This window comes from Gymnoscopelus braueri (assembly GCF_963280865.1).
Source record: "Gymnoscopelus braueri genome assembly, chromosome: 16".
NCBI lineage: Eukaryota > Metazoa > Chordata > Actinopteri > Myctophiformes > Myctophidae > Gymnoscopelus > Gymnoscopelus braueri.
Window position 1 is genome coordinate 51,859,110 of NC_137616.1, and position 21,383 is coordinate 51,880,492.

Here is a 21,383-nt window from a genome sequence, read left to right on the forward strand (position 1 = left end):
AACAGGAAACCTTTCCTTTCAGGCGAGACTAAACTGCAATTTACACTGCATGAGACACCATGACTCAGCATGTCAGTAGTTCATCAGATAATATGCCAGACTTCACTGACAGATATACAGACCCACACAGAGAGTGTAAGAGGCATGCAAGTACCTAATGAGGAAATCATTTAAATGATTTAATTAAAACAATAGTCATGTATAGAAAGAACTGTATGCTAGTAATCCATTAGGGAACATTCATTAGGCTTTTGAAACAGGCTTTGTATCCAGAAGAGTCCTACTTCAGTCTCTGACGCATATTATTCCAAAAGGATGCATTTGAGTCTGAACTGATTAACAAGTTGTAATTGGTGTGTAGGAGACATTTACAACCATTCACTCACTCAATGGTGAAATGCCCTCTGTCTTCCCTGCAGGCATGCAGCCTTTATAGACTGAACTGTACTCTACTATATGGCAAGGATAGAATCTCTTATCTTTTTAAACCATCATCAGGTTTAAAGTCCATGAGCATTAGTTTGTACAAAGTAAACAATGTAATATTACTGTGGCAATTCAGAGCAGATCCACAAGCATGAGGGGTTACTGTCTGGAGTGGTATTTATGCACACTCACGTGCACACGCACGCACGCGCACACACGCACACACACACACATTTAAATTATTTATTTATGTCCACATAAATACAAGTTTTAAAGGACACAAATACTGGTAGTGCAATTTCACACTGTGGGTTACTATGGCATACGTGCCGACAAAGGCAATCATAGTTACACACACACGTAGGGCCAAACAGGCAGTATACAGCTTAAGGGTACAGATAGCAGCGCCGTCTCCAAACAGCGCGACTGCCAATGATAGCTGACACTGAGCAATATTTTGCTAGCTGTTTGGCTCTTCTCTTTGTGAGACCAGCCATCTGAAGGCCTCTATTATGAGTCGTATCCAACCTCCAGGATCTCGCGAAGAAACGAAGTGGCGTTTTTCGTCACGTTGTTCCGAATCCAAGCTTTTCCTGAAGGCTCTCTCGCGGATCTGAAATTCAGACCACCGCTGCTCATTCAGGGGTTGAACCGTGTCAGAGAACTCCGTGTGGAGCGGCAGCTCCAGCTCCGACGGGTGGTTTGGCGTCGGGTCATGGGGAGTCCATTGTTGTTGATAGATTCTCCCACTTTGGAGCGCTCGCTTATAGGCAACCTTGATCGCCGAGACCAGACACATCGTCCAGAGTAATCTCCACAGGATCATATTGCACATTACTACATTTACGGCGGCAGTTACGACGGGTGTGGTTTTAGATATTAAAACATCTAAAACAGGGTGCGCTCAGCTCTTCACCTGCTGCCGTGCAGTCGCCATGACACACACACACACACACACACACACACACACACACACACACACTGGCCTATGGAGGAATAATGAGATATTCATTCTACACTTACTGTAAGAGAAGGTGAAGAAAGATGGTGTCTTCAGTCAGCCAGGGTTCACTTCAGGTAGAATGAAACCTCCATTCAGCGGGCAGGAACTGCAGTCACTGTTTAGCACCTGGAAAAGTGCATTTTATGGGTTATAGTTAATAGAGTACAGGCAGTGGTGGAAAAAGTACTCACATGTGTTACTTAAGTAAAAGTATCAATACTGCAATGTAGAAGTACTCTGTTACAAGTGAAAGTCCGGAATTCAAAATTTACTTGAGTAAAAGTACAAAAGTATTGGTTTCAAAATATACTTAAAGTACCCAAAGTAGAAAGTACTCATTTAAATGTCCCATTTCACAATTTTTCAAATGTATGAAAGGTAGACTAATCTTTTGACAAGCTCACAATGCGTCGCATTGTGAGCTTGTAGATCTGCTATTTTCAAATGGCCAAAATATGTAAAGGGCTGATGTGGTTAATATATGTTTTGCAATAATAATCAAAATCTACAAAGTAACTAGTAACTAAAGTTTTCAAGTAATTGTAGTGGAGTAAAGGTACAATATTTGCCCATGTAGTGAAGTAGAAGTAAAAGTACTGAAAATTGGAAATACTCCAGTAAAGTAAAAAATACCTAAAAATTGTACTTAAGTACAGTACTTGAGTAAATGTACTTGGGTAATTTACACCACTGAGTAATACAGTAGGTTTAATTAAATCTACTCTGAACATGGAAGACCAAAACATATACAAAAGTCGTAGTTCCAGCCTATGGAGGAATAATGAGAGAGAGAGAGAATGAGAGAGAGACGCTTACTGTATGAAGAGGAGGTGAAGAAAGAGAACGTGTTTATAGCGTTGTCTGTATTATTGAGTCACTCAGGGAACGCCTTAGAGAGGGGGGAGTGGGGCTGGTACCTGCCCACAGACAAACTAACACCCGCATAGTTTTAACATGACTCTGTCTCCTGGTTGAAGTACTGAACAACAATGTACAAACAGCAGCTATAGATTTATAACAAAGCCACTGTCACACATGTTAGTTTAGTATATATTGAGTTGCTTGTAATCATATTTAGTGGGCTTTTTCTATTTGTTTATTTAATATCATTTTGTGTTGGATATTATAGTAATGCATTATTTATTATTATTGTGTATTGCATTGTGTTGCTTTTTTTAGGTTATTCATTCAGTAAGGTGTAGAGTTGGAGTGTTGGGCCAGGTGTGTGAATGGGAGTGAGGAGGGGAGGAGCTTAATTGCCTAATGGGGGGGGGGGGGGATTGACTGTCGACCATCTTCCACACGTGGGCCCCGCGGATTTGTCGCTTGAACCCGCTTCCCCCCGTAACCTTGGCAACGTCGGTTTGGCAGCTCGCCACTATAAAGCTCAGTCTTCAAACAACAGCACAGTGTGTTGGCACACCTTCCTCCTACGCTGCCCATGCCATGCATACCTTCCTCATCAACACACAGTAGCTGAACCACTACCAGGCAACACAGAAAACTAGTTGAACAGGTACAACTTGATCTCCTCCCGTCCTCAAAGCCAGCAATAACTATAATAACCATAAAGACCTTTAATATCCACATATTCACCTTTACAGCTAAGTGGTTCTGTTGCTCATGTATCATAGTGGTAGGACTGTCATGATTATGACATTTTACCTGATGATTCATTGTCACTCAAATAATTGCGATTAATTATTGGATTGTGTTGCTGTCTAACATTCTGAATAGTAATGATGATAGTGATTATCTCAAATAATTGTGAGTAGGCTATTATGTAATCATTGTGGAAGGCCTAAATGATGAAAGCACTGTAGGCCTACTGATAAGACACAAACATGGCATAGACTTGACCTGTATGTCACTGTTAATGTCACCGGCCAGTATGGAAGATAGTTAGCATGTGGAGGCTTAAAGTGTTCTACAATGATGCCCTGAGGATACCACTTAAGGTCCCTAGATGGCATAGTGCCAGTCACCTGTTTGTAATGTGTGGAATACATACATGTGAGGCTCTATTAAGGCACTTTATGTATGTATGCATTCATGTTCTGGATGAGTCTAGTATTAATGAGGATATCGTTAATCCTATATAAAGAGATTAGAATACAGACGCTTTTATTCAAAGCGACTTACAATAAGTGCATTCAACATAGGTAGGCAAGGATACTACTTATCACCACAAGTATTAAGTGCATTCTCTTCTAAAACAAGCAACTAAGAGTATACCTAGCACTAAGGTAAAAGTGCAGTATATCAGCTACCTACTGTCTTAAACAGATGAGAAAATCAAATGAGTAAGAGCTAAAACAAATAAATCTATCAAATAAACGAGATCCAATAAAACAATAAAACAAGAGCTCATACAACTAATTGACAACAAGTAGGCAAGGCAAGAGGAAGGGTCAGGCTAGTACTCATCCAGAACAGTATTATTGAGGATATAATTATCCTATAAGAGTCAGCCTCTATTTATGATTTCATGTTTTTTAGCCGGTTAATGTATTTTTTGTGGTGTTTTTAATATGTATATGTACTCTATGGACCCCCTGAGTGTTTAATATGTATATGTACTCTATGGACCCCCTGAGTGTTTAATATGTATATGTACTCTATGGACCCCCTGAGTGTTTAATATGTATATGTACTCTATGGACCCCCTGAGTGTTTAATATGTATATGTACTCTATGGACCCCCTGAGTGTTTAATATGTATATGTACTCTATGGACCCCCTGAGTGTTAGAAGAGATTTGTGTTAAAAGGTGCCTTGTGCCACTGTGAGCTTGTAGATCTGCTATTTTTGACAAACATTGTTCTAAATCCTGAGTTTTCTGGAACATTTATGATAATATATAATTTATATAGCTAAGATCTAAAATGATACAGGTGCTTTCCAGGTTTTATTGGGTTAATGTCACCATACGTGGAGACTTCCCACAGTCTCCAGGTTTTCTTCAGAATCAGCAGTGGTGGAAAAAGTAGTTTGTTTTTTTACTTAAGTAAAAGTATGAATAATGCAATGCAGAAATACTCCGGAATTCTAAATTTACTTGAGTAAAAGTACAAAAGTATTGGTATCAAAACATAATTAAAGTACAAATGTAAAAGTAGGCATTATGCAAGTTTTCAAATGTATAAAATGTATAAGGATCTTTTGAAAATAGCTATTTTCAAATGGCTGAAATGTATAAAGGGCTGAAGTGGTTAATGTATGTTTTGTAATAATAATCTAAATCTACAAAGTAACTAGTAACTAAAGTTTTGAAATAATTATAGTGGAGTAAAAGTACAATATTTGCCTCTGGATGTAGTTGAAATTGGAAATACTAAAGTAAAAATACCTCAAAATTGTACAAGAAGTACAGTACTTGAGTAGATGTACTTAGTTACTTTACACCACTGAGAATTGTTAACCACTTTAACCCTCTGGCAATTGTGAGGCCATGTCACTGCTGGCCAGAAAGCTAAACAAAAACAATTAGAACAATAAAAAAAACAGATCTACATATAAGCTCATGTGTCGCAATGCGTTGTGAGCTTTTAGATTGGCTTTTTGTTTTGTCTAAATAAGACCATGTTTGTGATGAAGTGGCTCAGCAGTTAATGCAGAAACACTATGATTTAAAGAGTGTAGCACAGTGGAATATACACTATGACACATTAGGAGTCCATTGGTATGTATTTAGGGATAGGCCTATGTGTCTGCTAATATTGACAGGGTTCACACACACATTTTTAACAATTCATTTTCAAAACCTTTCCATAACTTTTCCAAAGTATTTCACCACATTTCCAGACCTACAGCAAACCACAGGATGAAATAATGAGGCTCAGTGTGCTATCAATGCCCTAAATCTACAAGCTAACACCGTACAGTATCACAGTGTAACCTGTTGTTAAAGAATCACTGAAGAACCCAGGAGGAGCGAGATCCCAAACCATAGCACTTCAGTAATTGGGCTGAGGTGCTATATGGCACCACAACTATCCCAAATAACCACTGAAGAACCGTGGAGGCACCACAACCACCCAAAGAACCACTGAAGAACCACTGAGGTGCTATATGTAGCACCACAACAATCCCAAAGAACCCCTGAGGCACTTTTTTTTTTGTGTGTAGACAACTTTGAATTATAAGAATCGCTTGAGAATTGACAGAGTTCTGCCTTAGTTAAATGTCTATCCATGTGCTTTGGGTCTAACATGGCCAAACGGAGGTCACGACTGGCCACTGTGACGTCGCCATTTGATTAATTAAACATTTATTTAACCAGGTGAATTACGTTACGATTCAGGCGGAATCATTGGCCCAGTGGCAACACTGACCTCGCATTACCAGGCTTTCACAGCAACACCATAAACAAACATGAAAATAAATAATTACAGTTTACAAAGGACCTTTAATAAAAATATAACTTAAACACAGCTAACAGCAGACATACAGTAGAAAAGTCATGGAATCCTAAACGATGGTACATGGTACATGGTAACAATGCATAGCGCATTTCAGCAGCATGGACAGCGAGCGCAGCCTGTCTGGGTCAAAGCAAGATCAGGATCTGTGTGTGTGATTGATTGATGTAATACTTTAACAGTTTGCAAAGACAAGCACATGGAAGTACAGTTCAATACAAGGTCTGTTAAGTGGATTTGAAACCACAGAAAGCACTATGGCTCGTTTCCATTGGGGTCCTTAATTTGTACTCAATTCATCGAAACATTTAATGACAGACAAATATACACTACTATGCAAAAACATCATATAAACGAGTAGTAATTGAAAAAAAAATATGTACAGTAAACAGTTCGGGGGGGGCTGCACACTGCACTGTATCACATGTCCTCTTGAGTGCGGGGAGAGATGCGGACTGACAGAGAAGTGGGATATCATACAGGGTCGGGCCAATGGGACTGGTAGAACCTCCCTTTAGTCCGACCGGTCTATGGGGAGGTCGAACTAATGGGAGGTCGACATGTTACCGACTTTTTTTTTTCCGCTGGCATGTCGGCCCTAGCCACATGCGTACGGTGGCGTCGGTGACTGGCCACGTGAGTCACTGACTGACGACTTGCGCCGCTGGCATTTGCGGCGTGCGTCGCTGGTGGGCGACTCGCTGGCGATGTAGGTGGCATAGGTAGCGACCTTGGTCGTTTGTGGGTTTGGCTCCTCCTGCATTCCCTGTTATAGATTGCCCTATTCTCTTTAAATACAGTGTTATTCTCCTTGGTCGCAATTCTAAACGCTTCGCTCTTCACTTGATCCCATATGGCATTCTGGTGACTAGAGGTGTACTGGAGGTATGCCTCCAGTACATCAAACCTCTTTCTTTCCACTATCTGGATGATGATTCTGGGAAGAATGCTTGACAGGGGTTGGGCGTACTCAATGAAACTCTGGGGATGTACTTTCTGGGGGTGTCCTTCTTTAATCTCATAGACATAACCCCCTGTGTGCATTGCAACAACATTACAAAACTCATCAAAGACAGGAGAGCCAGATGATCCATAGGAAAAGCATGTATCATAAGCTATAACTGGGCTTTGATTAACCAGTTGTGTCAAATGGTCTTCATCAAAGTGTAGACGAGTAATGAGGGGTTGAACCTCTTGGTAACGATCAATTACATCCTTTTCACGGTCACCAACTGGAATGATAAAGCATGGGTCTGCTTTTTTCACTCCTCCGCCTGGGTGTCCGATAATACAGATTCCACCCCTCTGGGGCGAGTTTACAACGTTTTCTAACAATCCAGAAGGGCATGTTTGTCCAAGGGGTGAGTCAAGCTCCAAGTCAAGCTCCAACAAAGCAAAATCATGATAACATCCTGAATGATCCGTAAGCTTTTCAAAGACAACAACCTGACGTTTAACAGGCACTGAATCCAACTGACTCCCTAGATCTTCATAATTGAAAGAGACCGTGACCTTCTGCTTCAGCTGTTTTTTACCAAGGTCATAAACCTTTTCAATCACATGAGCATTTGTGAGGATGAACTTATCAAACAGGAGAAAACCACTCCCTGCAGCCTTCCCCTCTACTCTCACCTGACAAACAGAGTCAGCCCGGACCATTAACTGCCTCAACATTTTCACATCCATGCAAGCCATTCTTTCCGCATTCTTTCCATATTCTACACGGATTAGCTCTTTTTTAGATTTAGATTTTCCTTCTCTGTCTTTCATGTGCTTGACTAAATCTTTATACTGTGCACGTAGGAGAGCTAGGATTTCCTTGGAATCTACAATTGGACAAGGTTTGGCCAGAGTAGGAGGGGTATTTTGTCTTGCTGTGTGCTCTGCCATGTCAGTATTAACTGGCACATTTGTTGCTGACTGCTGTGCGGAACTGGTACTGGTACTGGGACTGGGACTGTTAAAAGTACTGGTACTGGTACCGGGGACTGGTTGATTTGACTGTCTCTTTAGTGAAGCATATTTATCATCACGTTTGATCTTGAAGGTTTTGCCAACAAGATTATTAACAAGAAAGGTCATTTCAGTGATTAGGTCATTACCTATGTTTTTCAGTGAGCATTTACTGAAAACATCACTTTTGAAGCGTCCATCTCGTCTCAGAGCTTCCTTTACTGTTTCTCCTTCAAATGCATAAACACTAACTTCATCAGCTATGTCTTTAAGATTCTTATTGTTCAGAATCGTATACTTTATTTTAGGACCTCCTTCTGTCTTTACATGAAAGATTACTGGCTTGTGTTGGGGAGAACCACTTACACTGTTTGGGGGTTCAGAGATTCCCTCAGTTTTTATATATTTAATAATCAGAAAATCATCTTTTCCAATTAACCAGCATGGAAAGTGTGGGCTGATAGCTCTTTTATCTCTCATAATTACAAGTTCTTTGTCTTTAACTTTTTTTAGATTATTTGTGTGTGAAAAGGATGATGAGGTCAGTAGTGCTTCTATAATGGTCTGGGCTCTGGTACAGGTTATCTCTCTCTGTGATGATCCCTTTCCAATTATATATGCAAAGGAATGGCTGTCATGATGTCCTTTTTCTTCCTGAGAAAATAACACATAATTTGTATTAATGTCAGTACAACATATCAACACAGAAGATAGTTTAATTGCTTGTGGCTTTGTGTATTTATTCTTTACCAATGATTTTGTTATTGCTAATGCTACTGTAAGTAGTTACAAATGAGTGCATACAAGGTTTTCACAAAGCATTCAAACTGTCTTAACTGTTTACTTTATCTTCTGTGTTTGTCTATGGGAATCCTGAATGGGGAAATAAACCGGGACCCAGGTAGGATGAGTAAATTACGTCAGACTTCAGTGCTCTACGATTACAATTAACTGGATTTGTGGCCTGAGTTTATATGCTTTCGCTCTTGTCCGTCCGGGTATCCATGTGCGTCCATAAACACGTCCTCACGGCGGAACAAAATAACAGATCTACATGCTATCAACAAGTTGTGATATGATGCAAGGCATTGTTAACTTGTAGATCTATTCATTCATGCACCTCCCTCACATAAAATGAAGACGTAACGTGCAACAGTGGTAAGCCATTCCAGAGAGTGGGGGGCTACCACTGAAGAAAGAGAAAGTTATGCAAGCGTGTCTGTATTATCTGTACCAGTGTTGCCATATGTTGTGAGAGAAATAAGCAAATATTTTTTGCAGGCAGTCTACCTCTGATGACAGTTTTGGTGGGCAAAGCATCTACATGTCCTATTATGTATCACCACCAGGGGATAGGATAAGGATAATTCCGTTCATGAAAGTCCTTGCGGGCTTGTTTCCAATGAGGGCCTGTGAGCAATTAGGGGTTAAGAGTCTTGCTCAGGGACAAATTTCATTTCATCGACACATATGCTGGCGTGGCCTGGAATCGTACTTGGGGCCTCTGGCTCCCTAGGCGGGCTCACTAACCACTCAGCTATGGCCGCCCCATAGCTAAGTGGGGGCAGTTCTCCATCAAATATAAAGGTGTCTCCTTATGAAATGCCCATTTCCATCTAGTGGCTACCACGTCCTCCCTATCTACCTACAAAATATGTTTTAATAAATACATTGAATACCCGAGTGGGTAATTAGATGATAGGCGTCCATAATATTGTCAAGTTATGGATATTAAAAAAAACAAAAATCATCTTTGTTTTTCATTTCACACGAGTAGTAGCAGTAGTAGTCTTTGCTTTGTCTATTTGTTTTAGTTTGTGTCTTTTCTGCTCAGTTGTAATTTTGTATTGTTGTTGTCTATCTTAGTTCTTATACATGTTTTTATTAGTTTAAAACAAAATATATTAATACATTCAAATTGTATGTAATGTATGAATGAATGAATGAATTATTTTATTTACGTGTCATGCCACCTCGTGGCCCATCATCCCTCATGGGATTATATGACACCTTTTCAGACAGTCACAATATTCAATATTATTGTATATGTCACAGGTAGATTGGCATTCCAGGTAGATTGGAAGTGGAGCGCTTGTTTTTAGGCTCGGGACGGGGCTGCGATGCGAGGACAACGACAACATGAATATACATACATGCTGGCTTCAGTGGCGCACTTCGATAATCATTGGACTCCCCATCCACTACCACTGGGAGTCTGGGTTTGACTCCCGCTCGGGACATTACTTTTTCAAACAACCGCGGACTCTTTTTTTTCGCCGATAAAGTATAGTTTTGGACCATGACGGAGGCGCTCCGGCTCAGGAGACCTTGAGGCCAAGGAGTCGCGCCCGAGCGCCTCCAGGCGCGAGTGCCCGCGACGACCGGCCGATGGTCTCCTAGTCGACTAAGCGCCGTCCGAGTTATGTACCGATAGGCACAGAATAGTAAATGATGTTGTGGGGACTGCGTTTGCCCCGCTATGGTTTGCCCCAACTGCCACTCACTGCACTAACATAGCCCGCCAGCCCCGCCTCCTCAGTCTCGCCCCCTTGTTCGCGGGTGTGTGCGCACGCGCGTGCATGTGCGCGTATGCGTGTGTGCGTGCTCGTTTGTGTGCGTGTGCATGCGTGCGTGTGTGGTGTGGGACTCATGTGTGGCTTGCATTGCCCTCTGGCGTTGGTTCTACAGAATTGCCTGGGGGGCGGACGGGCGGTGAAAACAAGCGCTTATTTTCCATTCTACCTGGAATGCCAATCTACCTGTAACATATACACTGGTTACCGGTATTGCTGATCATATACAACCAATACAGACCAAACAAAACAAAACATAACATAAAGTACATATCCCCTACTGGCTGTACAAAGCTTTTTTCCTCATATCCCAAGCTTTCTCCAAGTAGTTTGCCCGTTTAAATACATCTTTTTTCAAATAAACAATGAATAAGTTATGAGTCATTGATATCCAACATATCAGCATAGTTAACATTCTTAAACAACTCTTCACAGACCCTATAAAAAGGACAATACAAAACGAAATGACACTCATTTTCTATTTCATTTAGATCACACATTTGGCAGATTCGATCTTCTTCATCCATCCCTACATATCGACCTGTTTCAATATGAAGTGGCAGTATACCTCCTCTAATCTGAGCACAGAGTGATCTTCTTTTCTTTGGTAGGTTAAATAAAACATATAGTTTTCGATGCGACGAGTTGTGAGCTTGTAGATCGGCTATTTTCAAATAGCCTAGGTATAAAATAGGGCTGAAGTGGTTAAAGTATGTTTCATAATATAATAATTTATATCTGAAAAGTAACTAGTAACTAAAGTTTTCCAATAATTGTAGTGGAGTAAAAGTACAATATTTGACTCTGAGATGCAGTGGAGTAAAAGTAGAAGTACTGGAAATTGGAAATACTCAAGTAAAGTACAAATACCTCAACATTGTACTTAAGTACAGTACTTAAGTAAATGTACTTAGTTACTTTCCACCACTGGTTTTCGGTGTAGTAAAAATGTTTAATGTGTCTATAAGTACGCAATTTTGGTTTACTCCAGATCTCTTCTGTCCAAGTATGTTTGATCTTATCAAGAATCTTCTCCTTTAGAGTTACAATGTTAACTTTTTGTAATCTGAGGAACACATCTTCGACTCCATATTCACAGAACATACCGCGTATATGTCCTCTATCCAAGGTCCATGCTGTTGTTTGTCCCAGACTCCAGTTAAATACTTTCTTTGTTAATCTATTATCATTCATGTCGATTAATCTGTTCCACAACCTAGTGGTGCAGACCTTCCATCTGACCTCACAATGTAAACGGTGAGGTTCTCTTGTAAGCCCTCCTAGGGTTTCTTACCTCACCGGCACAACAACTATCCGTCATCTTTCCTAGGAAAGAACTAGTGCGTATGTATATATCCTGATGTGCAGATCAAAAAAAAAAATCTAATCTGAACAGTAGGGGGCACTGCACTGAAAGGAATCAATGACTTCAAATACCTGGGTTCATGGGTCAACTCCACAAAGCAAGTGCACAACCTTAAAGGAGCATTTCACCACTGGAAGGAGTCCAATAGGCTGGAACTACGACTTTAGTAACAGAGTGGGTACCAGCCAGGAATAGTTGTGTGGAGGTTCTCATGACACAAACAGTTCAAAAGACAGTCAAAGATACACTTTTCCCAATATGCCTGGTGCCCAGTGTGCCTGCTGCCCACTCTGTTTTGGTGACCAGTACGCCTGCTGCCCACTCTGTTTTGGTGCCCAGTACGCCTGCTGCCCACTCTGTTTTGGTGCCCAGTACGCCTGGTGCCCACCCTGTTTTGGTGCCCAGTACGCCTGCTGCCCACTCTGTTTTGGTGCCCAGTATGCCTGGTGCCCACTCTGTTTTGTCAAATGTCTCATACGCATCCATGCCGCCAAAAATGTATTAAAATGGAAGATTAAAAATATAAAGTCATAGTAACAGCAGCAACAACAACGACAAAGAAAGTCATAGTTCCAGCCTACGGAGGAATAATGAGAGATTGATTCTACACTTACTGTATGAACAGGTGAAGAAAGAGGTCTGAGGGTCAGTCAGGGTCCACTTTGGGCTGAATGAATGAATGAATGAATGAATGAATGCATTTATTTGGTGATAGCACATACAGCAAACACAATAAAGCCCTGAGGCTTATTTCCATTGTGGTCCTCTAAAGAGACACAGAACAGTTACAACATAGAAGAGACGTACACATCACACACTATGACACAAGTAGCAGCATTACAGTTTACTGACAAAGAGATGTAGGTGTGTGTGTGTGTGTGTGTGTGTGTGTGTGTGTGTGTGTGTGTGTGTGTGTGTGTGTGTGTGTGTGTGTGTGTGTGTGTGTGTGTGTGTGTGTGTGTGTGTGTGTGTGTGTGTGTGCGTGTGTGTGCGTGCGCATTTTTTCTGTGACCTCAATTTGTTTTCCTTTGTGTGTCTTCAAATCCAGATTATGTGTGGATGACGGATTACAGATTGAAAATTCCAACCTACAACTGTTCTGATTGCATATTACGAGTGCTCAAATCAAATCTGTATTCTCATGAACAATGCAACATATCTATATCTCCATATTAATATCCTGAGCAAGATATCTCACCAACTAGTTATGCCATGACGAGGTAATTACACAACCCAAACCTCTACCAAAGTGTTCTTGTGCTTTAATGTTTAATGTAAAGCACTTTTAATCAGTTTGTTGCTGATATGTTCTATACTGTACTAATAAAGCTGTCTTACCTAAAGAAAGATGCAGGTCAGAAAGTAGTGGAGAGCTCCTCAGATGTATGGAGGATGGAGATGCTGCCTCAGGGCTCCTTCTAGAGACGACCTAGAGAGACAATAGAGTTACATCACTTATGAGTGACAATTAATGTTATTAAAGCATATCACATTCTGAACATGCAAAAGATATTTAACATTTCATTTCAAATTAAATGAACACTAATCAAAGACAATATAGTTTTCTCTGGATAACAGGAAACCTTTCCTTTCAGGTGAGACTAAACTGCAATTTACACTGCATGAGACACCATGACTCAGCAAGTCAGTAGTTCATCAGACGATATGCCAGACTTCACTGACAGATATACAGACCCACACAGAGAGAGGCTTCACTGACAGATATATAGAACCACACACAGAGAGTAAGAGACTTCACTGACAGATATACAGACCCACACACAGAGAGTATTAGAGACTTCACTGACAGATAAATAGAACCACACACAGAGTGTAAGAGACTTCACTGACAGATATACAGACCCACACACAGAGAGTATAAGAGACTTCACTGACAGATATATAGAACCACACACAGAGAGTAAGAGACTTCACTGACAGATATACACTTACTGATGTTACATCAGTTCATCATTCTGGTTTGATTTCTTCTTCAAATTGATTGATAGGCAAGCAGATATATATCTGTCTATCTGTCTGCTTGCCTATCTATATATATATATATATATATATATATATATATATATATATATATATATATATATATATATATATATATATATATGTACGTATATATGTTATTGTATATATATGCAATATATATATATTGTATATATATATATATATATATGTAATTGTATATATATATATATATATATATATATATATATATATATATATATATATATATATATAGTAAATGTACCGACAAAGGGGCCCATCAACCCATCGCAATGGTGCAAAGAAACCCATTTCGTCACCTTGCTAAACTAATGGCATAAGTAATTTTTTGAGGAAAATTATGTTTTTGCCTAAGTCAGCTCCTCATGACACTGCGGCCACCTCTGGTAAAATCACCTATCTCCTAATTGAAAAGGATCATAATGTTCCCTCCCCTTTTAGTTTAATGGCCTATCTCCCTAGTGTGACTTCAAAATAGACTTTTCTTTTGCCTAAGTCCATGGTTTTGTGACTTAGGCCAAAAAACGGCCAAATGATTTTGACTTAGGCCACAATCATTTGGCCAAAGTCAGGTTTAATCCTAGTTAAACCTATTTAAATCTCTTATGTTACATAACTGACAGACAGTGTTATTTTTATGTTAGTCATAATTAGTTATAAACGTTTTGGGCGAAATGATTAAGAAATATCATACAGTTTTGTTTTGGATTCTTTTTTTTCTTTTTTTTTTGAAAAAAATGTCAAATATCATGGTAGGAACGATCAAAGTGGGCCTCAATAGAGGTCAGGATGTAGGATAAACATGGAGCAGGCCAGGTAGGATCAGTCACAATGGGACTGTTACATATAATATAGTGCAACCTTATTTGTATAAAACATATAAACAGGGCAGTGGGATAATAACACATTTATAACATTTAAAATGATATAAAGGGGCTGAGGTCTAAACTCTCGTTGAAGCCATTAGGTTCCATTGTATTTAAAGTGAAAATCCAATGAGCTTCTCTCTGTAATAGCAGTTGTTACATGTCACCACCACTAGGTGGCAGGCTGACCTTCTCTATGCCCATGAATGTAAGTGTGTCTGCTGATCCATGTCCTCTGTCCTTATAATGTCACAATGACATATATATCATGTTACTGATCACCACTTTGTGTTCAGTGATTAGTATTTTCAGATTGCGTTTAGTTTGACCTGTAATATAAATTATTATCCCACTGCCCTATTAATGTATATTTTTCATACAAATAATACTGCACTGCCCTATATATATATTTAACAGTCCCATTTTGACTGACTTCATGTTAGATGTACTTGTTTCTTTTGCCGGTCGCGTGGATTCACATTCTCATATGTCTTAGTTCTGAATGTGAATTCACGCTATTCACGTGTGTGCTAGTTTTACCAGCCTAACACACACCAGCCTATATGGAGGAATAATGATATATTTATTCTACACTTACTGTAAGAGAAGGTGAAGGAAGATGTTGTCTTCAGTCAGCCAGGGTTCACTTCAGGTAGAATGAAACTTCTAGTCGCCGCGCAGGAACTGCAGTCACTGTTTGGCACCTGGAAAAGTGCATTTTATGGGTTATATTTAATAGAGTATGTAGGTTTAATTAAATCTACTCTCAGTCACAGTCACTGTTTGCACCTGGAAAAGTGCATTTTATGGGTTATATCTCCTCTTTAAATGTATTTCAGTGGGTCCACTGGGTTGAGTAGGCTGTAGTCATTCAATTATAAACCTCAAGAATGAAATCAAGTCATTTTGAGGCAGACTTTTTGACAGATGAAAAACTGCATTTTACGGGTTCTAGTGGCACTTTAGTGATACACACTGTACTGTAACGTGGTGAAAATGACTATATGGTAAAAAGCAGGTAAATTTATGAGGATAATATCAAGGGAATTAAGTGTTTCTTTATTTACTAGGCTGCACAACTGAGCTAATTCATGTTAATAAATCACATTAAACAAGCATATTAGACAAACCAAACACATAAACATAAGAAATAATACTATATTGCCTATAATTCAGCCACAACACACACACACACACACACACACACACACACACACACACACACACACACACACACACACACGCACGCGCACGCGCGCAAAACATAGTCTCGACCATGCCTTTCGGCCCGGCGGAGACAACCAGGCCATACTTTTCCCACCACTGGCGCTCCCTATATGGCCCGCTCTAAAGGAAACAACATCATTATGATCTTATATATATCTGCTGATTCTTTCTCCTCCTTCTCTTTCTATCTCCTAATCCTATCACGTCTTCCTCATCATTAATACTTAAACATTGATTTTTGATAATTGAATCCTCATCTGACTCCATTTCCAAACTTCCCTCCATCTCTCACAGAGCCTAAACATAAAAATCCTGTATCTCGGCTCCTGTGTACTTTTTTTTCTGTACTATATGTATTTTGGGCGAAACATGCTATTTTCAACTGGAGAACGGGAGGTCACGATGACATTTTTTCCCCCCACGTAAGCACAGTGATTTCCACTGTGATTAGCAACCATCAGGGGATCGATCATACTGGATATAAATATACTGTGGTTCTTGAAAAACTAATTAATTAATATAAAAAATGCTGGCAGAAGCTACCTGCCAATAGTAGAATACCCCCGGCAGTGAATGTGTTAACACACAAGCCCAATGGATTGCGATGCGTTGTGAGCTTGTAGATCTGCTATATCTGCTTGACGTGAACATATCTGATAACCACTGGTTTAAACAACATTTAGGAAGAAAGCCCAAATAAGCAACTACACTTTAAAAACAAGGCCTAAAAAAAAACACTCCCCCAACTACCAATATTTACAAGCAGAAAAACAAGCCCAAAGTGGCTTATAAAAAGTGACATGGCAACACTGATCAGGAAGGACGGCCCCCTGACAGAAAGACAAACATGACTCATATCTGCTGGATGAAGCTGGACAACAATGAGCCAAACAGTAACATATGTACTGGTTTCTTTCTCTCACATCATAGATCTACAAGAGATCAATCTACAAGCTCACACTGTATCACATTGCCACACGTTGTGATCAGTTTGCTAGATTAGACAGACAGACAGACATACAGTATATATAAATGACATTTATGCTTTCCCGGTCTTAATGTGTTAATAAAAGACTGACGGAGGCAAAAAGCACATGCGCTCTAAAACTAAAACTCTTGGCTCTTCTGCGCAGCTCGCAGCTCCTTTCCATTTCCTTCCCGCCTTTTCTCCCGCTTGTTTGCTTCCCTCCTTTTCTCTCTCAGCACATTGTGCTGAACCAGCATAATGCTTCCCCTCACAGTGAATACACTGCGTCTGCTCTGGTCCTTTACTCTTTTCCTTCATCTTGTGTGTCCCCTAAACATCACATCTGATCAATATCTTTACATTCAATAATAACCATCACAGTCCTAGTGATCCTTCACTGCTTTTACTGTTCACATTTTTCCCTCCATAAACTTTCAGACCACTTGTGGAGGACTACTGAAAAGGCCTTCTTTCTGCGTGTGCACGCCACTCCCTATGGTGGAAAAAGTACTCCGTAGTAAGTAAAAGTACCAATACTGCAATATAATAATACTCTGTTACAAGTAAAAGTCCAGAATTAAAATGTTACTTGAGTAAAAGTACGAAAGTATTGGCATCAAAATGTACTTAAAGTACCAAAAGTACAAGTACTAAATATTTGAAAATAGCCTATGTATAAAATAGGGCTAAAGTGGTTAATGTATGTTTCATTATATCATAGTTTATATCTGAAAAGTAACTAGTAACTGAAGTTTTAAAATAAAAGTACAATATTTGCCTCTGAGATGTAGTGGAGTACAAGTAAAAGTATTGGAAATTGGAAATACTCAAGTAAAGTACAAATACCTCAAAATTGTACTTAAGTACAGTACTTAAGTAAATTGAGCAGTGGTGGAAAGTAACTAAGTACATTTACATAAGTACACTTTTGAGCATTTTTACTTTACTGGAGTATTTCCCATTTGTAATACTTTTACTTCTACTCCACTACATCTCAGAGGCAAATATTGTACTTTTACTCCACTACAATTATTTGAAAACTTTAGTTACTAGTTACTTTGTAGATTTTGATTATTACTACAAGACACACATTAACCACTTCAGCCCTATATACATTTCGGCCATTTGAAAATAGCAGATCTACAAGCTCACAATGCGTCGCATCGTGAGCTTGTAGATCTGCTTTTTTTGAAAGATTTGTATACATTTTGAAAATGGGACATTCTGCACAATGAATACTAATACTTTTGGTACTTTAAGTACATTTTGAATACCTTACTTTTACTTGTAACAGAGTATTTCTACACTGGAGTATTGATACTTTTACTTAAGTAAAAAAAAATAGTTATTTTCCCACCACTGGCACTCCCTATGGCTCGCTCTATAAGAAACAACATAATTCTGATCTATATATATATATCTGCTGATTCTTTCCTCCTTCTCTCTCATCTCCTAATCCTCTCATGTCTTCCTCATCATTACTACTTAAAACATTGATTTTTTTCTAACTGAATCCTCATCTGACTCCATTTCCAAACCTCCCTCCATCTCTCACAGAGCCTAAACATAGATGTATATAAAACTGGTTTATGGAGGAATAATCAGAAAGAGGTACTTACTGTATGAGAGGATGTGAAGAAAGAGAAAGTTATGCAAGAGTTGTCTGTATTATCTGTACTAGTGTTGCCAGATGTTGTGAGGTGAATAAGCAAATAGGTATATTAACACACAAGCCCAAATTGCCAATGGATCGTGACGCGTTGTGAGCTTGCAGATCTGCTATATCTGCAAGCTACACTTTAAAAACAAGTAAAAAAAAACGCTCCCCCAACTACCAATATTTACTAGCAGAAAAACTGAAAAACAAGCCCAAAGTGGCTTATAAAAAGTGACATGGCAACACTGATCAGGAAGGACTGCCTGATCAGTTTCGTTTCATATGAAGTGATACATGCAGTAATGTTTCATTTCATATGAAGTGATACATGCAGTAATGTTCCATTTCATATGAAGTGATACATGCAGTAATGTTACATTTCATATGAAGTGATACATGCAGTAATGTTTCATTTCATATGAAGTGATACATGCAGTAATGTTCCATTTCATATGAAGTGATACATGCAGTAATGTTACATTTCATATGAAGTGATACATGCAGTAATGTTTCATTTCATATGAAGTGATACATGCAGTAATGTTCCATTTCATATGAAGTGATACATGCAGTAATGTTACATTTCATATGAAGTGATACATGCAGTAATGTTACATTTCATATGAAGTGATACATGCAGTAATGTTACATTTCATATGAAGTGATACATGCAGTAATGTTACATTTCATATTTGCTTCAACATATACAGTAGCACCGTTGCTCAAGTCTAAAATTGAACTCGGAGCAGACAGGAGAAAAAACTAAACAGTATGAGGCATTTATAAGGAGGTTCTCACACGCTTTCATGTGAAGGACTCCAACGTTGACACAAACTGTATTTGTCCGCAGACCCCCGTTTGAACATGTTTTGTACCAGGGACCCTCATAAGAGACCCTTTACTCATTTAACAGATGCTCTTATCCACAGTGACTTACAAGTTCAAGATCAGAGTAAGAGTGAACATGAAGCCTAGTCAACACATAAGGAAAACGTATTGCAGCGAGAACGGTGTAGAGCAGGGTTTCTCAAAGTGGGTGCCGTGTCCAGGGGTGCTGCAGAATACTTTGATAATATTTGGAATTTATCAAACATTTTAACCACTTTAACCATAAACCTCTATACTTGATTTGTTTTGTGCGCTCTTGTCTTTTTCCATAGGCCTCCGTCGGTCAGGGTTGACCATGGCTTTGCACATCCTACGGGTCTGGTCTGGAGCAGCGTCTCTGATGACTGAAGAGCCCTATGCAGGAGTGGCAGTCTCGGTCACAGAGATCGCATATGTATGTGGTTGTTGGTCTGTCTTCGTTGTTCCGCTCTTTTCTTCGGGCCCAATCATCTACATCTACACCATATCTCTTCACCAAAAATAGCCGATCTACAAGCTCACAACGCGTCACTTTGTGACGCGTTGTGAGCTTGTAGATCGGCTATTTTTGGTGAACGTCACCACAAGATTAGAGATGCTGGGGTTCAAGTGGATCTTTTTAGTCCTAATGGAAACTGACATTCTCTCTAGTTGTTCTTGTGACATACTGTATCTTAGGAAGAAAGAATTACATTTCTACGTCCCGTAATGTGACATAAATGTAAGGTGCCATAAAGTCATTCAGGGTGCCATGGATGAAAAGACATATTTACAGGAGTGCCCTGAGACAAAAGACAGTTTGACAACCATTGGTTTAGAGCCTCAAATAAACTATAGGATAACAGGTACACAATGAAGCATCTGTTTAAACAACATGATATCTAAATAAACTATAGGAGAACAGGTACACAATGAAGCATCTGTTTAAACAACATCATATCTAAATAAACTATAGGATAACAGGTACACAATGAAGCATCTGTTTAAACAACATGATATCTAAATAAACTATAGGATAACAGGTACACAATGAAGCATCTGTTTAAACAACATCATATCTAAATAAACTATAGGAGAACAGGTACACAATGAAGCATCTGTTTAAACAACATCATATCTAAATAATATTCTGCACATTAAGTGATCAAGTAAAAAATGAACACAAATGAATCAAAACAGAAGAGCTCAGAGTTGCAGGTGTTTTAAATCTGTTATTGTTTTATTAGTCTAACTTCAGATGTGCACGCAAAAAAACTACAATTAGCACTTTCTGAAGCTTTATCTCAAAATTGTACAATCAAAACCCACGTACCAATTGGGGGGGGGGGGGGGGTTAGGGGTCTTCACATATTAACCACATGAACCCTAGTGTCCAAAGATAACTGATCTATGAGAGCTTATAGATCAGTTATTTTCACAGAAGAGATTTGGTGTGTAGAGAGGAAAAGCAGAGGGCCAAGAATAGAGCCCTGGGGTTGGGGGGGGGGGGGCTCTAGGGTTTAAATAGTTAATACAATACAAGGTGTCGGATAAGACTATCAGCACATTGACTGATTCAAATTAAAGGGATATTTCACTTTCCAACATGTTTGGACTCATTTCAACGTCTACTCAGGCTTTTGTGAACAACCTGGACAGTTTTTAAGTTGCTTGATTCAGTATTTAGATATTTGATATTCATTTTATCAGACACGCCCCCTTCCTATACAAACCCATTGTCACTTCAAACTCCATTTTAACCATCATCAGAAACACCCGTCCTTGGTTCTGGTGACTGATATTGTCCTTCTAATACGTGAGGGGGGGGGTGCTTTTTCAATTACTTTATTCATTTATTTTGTTTCCATTTTCTTTTCATTTTCAAAAGAAATTATTACCAAAAAACACAGCCCCCTCACGCATCAGAAGGCCAATATCAGTCACTAGAACAAAGGACGGGTGTTTCTGATGAATCTAACATGGTTAAAATGGAGTTTGAAGTTACAATGGGTTTGTATAGGAAGGGGGCGTGTCTGATAAAATGAACATCAAATAT

General features: G+C 39.3%; 2 protein-coding genes across 2 annotated transcripts in view; both read right to left on the reverse strand.

The window, feature by feature from the left end:
* Positions 1-18,455, reverse strand: part of LOC308103080 (serine protease FAM111A-like) — a gene marked incomplete at its 3' end in the record, with an annotated part of 73,180 nt that extends 54,725 nt beyond the window's left edge. The window contains exons 1-4 of the mRNA XM_080452929.1: positions 18,444-18,455; positions 15,229-15,334; positions 13,081-13,171; positions 1,450-1,555 (exon numbers count right to left, since the gene is read on the reverse strand). The remainder of the gene's footprint in view (positions 1-1,449; positions 1,556-13,080; positions 13,172-15,228; positions 15,335-18,443) is intronic.
* Positions 5,915-9,167, reverse strand: LOC308102530 (serine protease FAM111A-like). The gene has a single exon (XM_080452278.1). The coding sequence runs from the start codon at positions 8,281-8,283 to the stop codon at positions 6,379-6,381; it is 1,905 nt and encodes a 634-aa protein (XP_080308404.1). The 5' UTR covers positions 8,284-9,167; the 3' UTR covers positions 5,915-6,378.
* Positions 18,456-21,383: the final 2,928 nt, after the last annotated feature.